The 2,469-nt window shown below is 61.4% G+C and overlaps 1 protein-coding gene across 1 annotated transcript in view; it reads left to right on the top strand.

Annotated features, from left to right (window-relative positions):
- Positions 1–247, top strand: part of FEV (FEV (ETS oncogene family)) — a gene marked incomplete at its 5' end in the record, with an annotated part of 506 nt that extends 259 nt beyond the window's left edge. Inside the window, one exon of the mRNA XM_010148637.1 lies at positions 1–247. Coding sequence (XP_010146939.1) covers positions 1–247 — 247 coding nt within the window.
- Between the last annotated feature and the right edge of the window lie 2,222 nt (positions 248–2,469).

Raw genomic sequence — 2,469 nt, 5'->3', positions numbered from 1 at the left:
GGCGCAGGTGTGCCAGCCGGCCGCCCCCGATCACACCCTCTACAAATTTCAGGGCAACCTGGCCCCACTGCCCTTCTCGGGCATCTCCAAACTCAACCTCATGACCTCGGGGGTGACACCAGCCGGCTTCTCCTACTGGCCTGGCTCCAGCCCATCCCTCTACCCCGGGCACGGGCTCCAGCCCTCTGCCCCCTTCAGCGCCATGGCAGCCTCCCACCTCAACAACATGAACAACCATTACCACTAGAGGCTCGGCCGCGCCAGCCGGACCACCCCATCCCCACAGCATGGGGCTGTGGAGCTGGGGTTCTTGGCAAGGAGGGGTGTGGGGGGGGTGGGATCGTGCCCTGCTCTCAGTTGCCCCCTTTTAGATTCGGAGCGTGGTGTGAGGGGTGAGGGGTGCTTGCAGAGTAGCTGGGTCGGTTCCCTGATGTGGGTGGCTGGAGGAGAGAAGCCATCTAATTTAGGGTGAGGAGGGATCCGTGATCCTGGGAACAGATGTGGATAACTAAAGCAGGGTATGAATGGAAAGAAAACCATGGGCTCTCCTCCTGGCAGGTACCCTGTCCCCCCCTTTCCTTTGCAACATGCTGCCCACCCCACGAACATCCTTAGCTGTGTTCCCAGCCTGTGCCTGCCCTCCCCTCTCCCTGCAGAGAGGAGCCAGAAGCTGGGGCCCCAGGGCAGCTATGTCCAGGAGTGAGGGCCCCACTGGGCAGGGAAAGGGGACCCTCCTTGCTCTTCCTTGGTCCCTCACCTTTGTCTCCAAAGCCTTCCTTTCCTCCATTCTTCCTACACCACCTGTTGATGGTGGCTTCCTCCAGACCTCAGGAGAAGCCTTGGAGAACAGATGCCCTTCACTGGTTAAAGTCTGCCCAGGGATGGGGTCTGGGGTTGGAGGTGCCACAGGCAGTTGGGGAGGTGACACTGCTAGCCCTCAGGGCAAGGCCAGAGCCCAGAGGCAGCAGAGCCAGGCCCCTGCAACTCTGCCCTCTCCCCATGCCAGAGTGGGATGGTCCCTGACACCCTGCACATGAGCCCGTGTCCTGCTGGTCACTTCTAAGTTTAATGCTCCAGTTTTACTGTGGCTGCAGCCCCTCGCATGCAGGGCTTGTTTGGACACCTTCCATGGGGGGGGACATCCCCAAGGACAAGGCTGGGTGGGACGTGGAGCAGGAGAAAGGATGACAGCAAGGCTAGGAGCCCCAAACACCTGGGTCTCTCCCCCTGGTTCCCAGGAGGTGCCCCCATCCTCCGAAGCAGGACTTTGGCCCAGCGGGTGCAGAAGAGCTGGGCATGCTGGGCTCTGTGCTGGCTGGGGGGAGGGATTGGTCTTCAATAAAACAGAGAGGTGCTGTGACCTGTGTCCTCTCGTGTCTGCAGGGTGCTGGTGAGCAGGGAACCATCCAGCAAGCCTCTCCCATCCAAGCCAGAGCACCTGCAGGGCTGGGGTGGGTGCAGCCACCCTGCTGCATCACCTTTTCTCCAGGCATCACCTCTGGCTCTTACAGCTCCCAGGATGAGAGGAGGCAGAGCTGGAAACCTCTGGTCTTCCTGACACACCTCTCCAGGGAAGCCACATGCCCTGTTCCCAGTCCAGCAAGGGGATGTGGCAGCTGGAGGCAAAGAGGAGATGCAGTTGGCCTGGAGGGACATCTGCCACCCTGCCATCATCCGAGGGAATTTGGGATGCCAGGAGCTAGATCTCTTCTGACCCAAAAGCCCTGTGCAACCAGCTTGGTGCAATGCACTGGGGCCAGCATGGCCTGATCCTGCAACAGGTGACCCTGCTGGGCTGCACAGCACCAGGAGTGAGGCGGTCCCGAGCCATGGGGCCAGGCTCACATGCGACATTGAGCAGGGAATCACTGCTTGCCTGGCTTCAGGGACATGCCCACAGACCAACTGGTGCTCGTGTGGGCTGGTGTGGGCTCAGGGGCAGCCCTCTGCCTGCCACCTACCCCGAGGCCATGCACCCCATCCCACCCCTATCAGAGCTCCAGGGTGCCAGGACTGGGGGCCAGGCTTACGGCGGGATCAGACCAGCTGTGTAGGGGGGTGCCGTGCCCTCATCCAGCCCATAGAGAGGGTGGTCAGCCCGCAGCCCCTCTCTCTGCATCCCCCAGATCTCCGTGCTGCTCCCCCCTCTGTGTCCCTCCAGGGTCTGGTCACTCTCATGGCCTTGGTGGCACCTGCTGGGACGTGTCCTCGCTTCCCTAATCAGCTTAAGGATGGGGGGATCTCATGTCAGTGTCTCCTCTGGGAAGGGCTCAGGATACAGGGCAGGGGCTGATGCTGCCAGTGGGAACCCATATATGAGAAAGGAGCTGCAGGGACTGAGGGGGTCCCTCCCGGGGTGGGGTCCCTCCTTCCAGGGTCCCTGAGCATTGCACTGTCTGGTCCTCAAGGACACCAGGAGATGAAGTGGGGGCAAAGGAGTAGTTACCCTGTGTAACCAGCCCTCAGGCT

The sequence above is a fragment of the Eurypyga helias genome, unplaced genomic scaffold, assembly GCF_000690775.1.
Source record: "Eurypyga helias isolate BGI_N326 unplaced genomic scaffold, ASM69077v1 scaffold30773, whole genome shotgun sequence".
Taxonomy (NCBI): domain Eukaryota; kingdom Metazoa; phylum Chordata; class Aves; order Eurypygiformes; family Eurypygidae; genus Eurypyga; species Eurypyga helias.
This window is presented reverse-complemented; position numbering and strand designations above follow the sequence as displayed.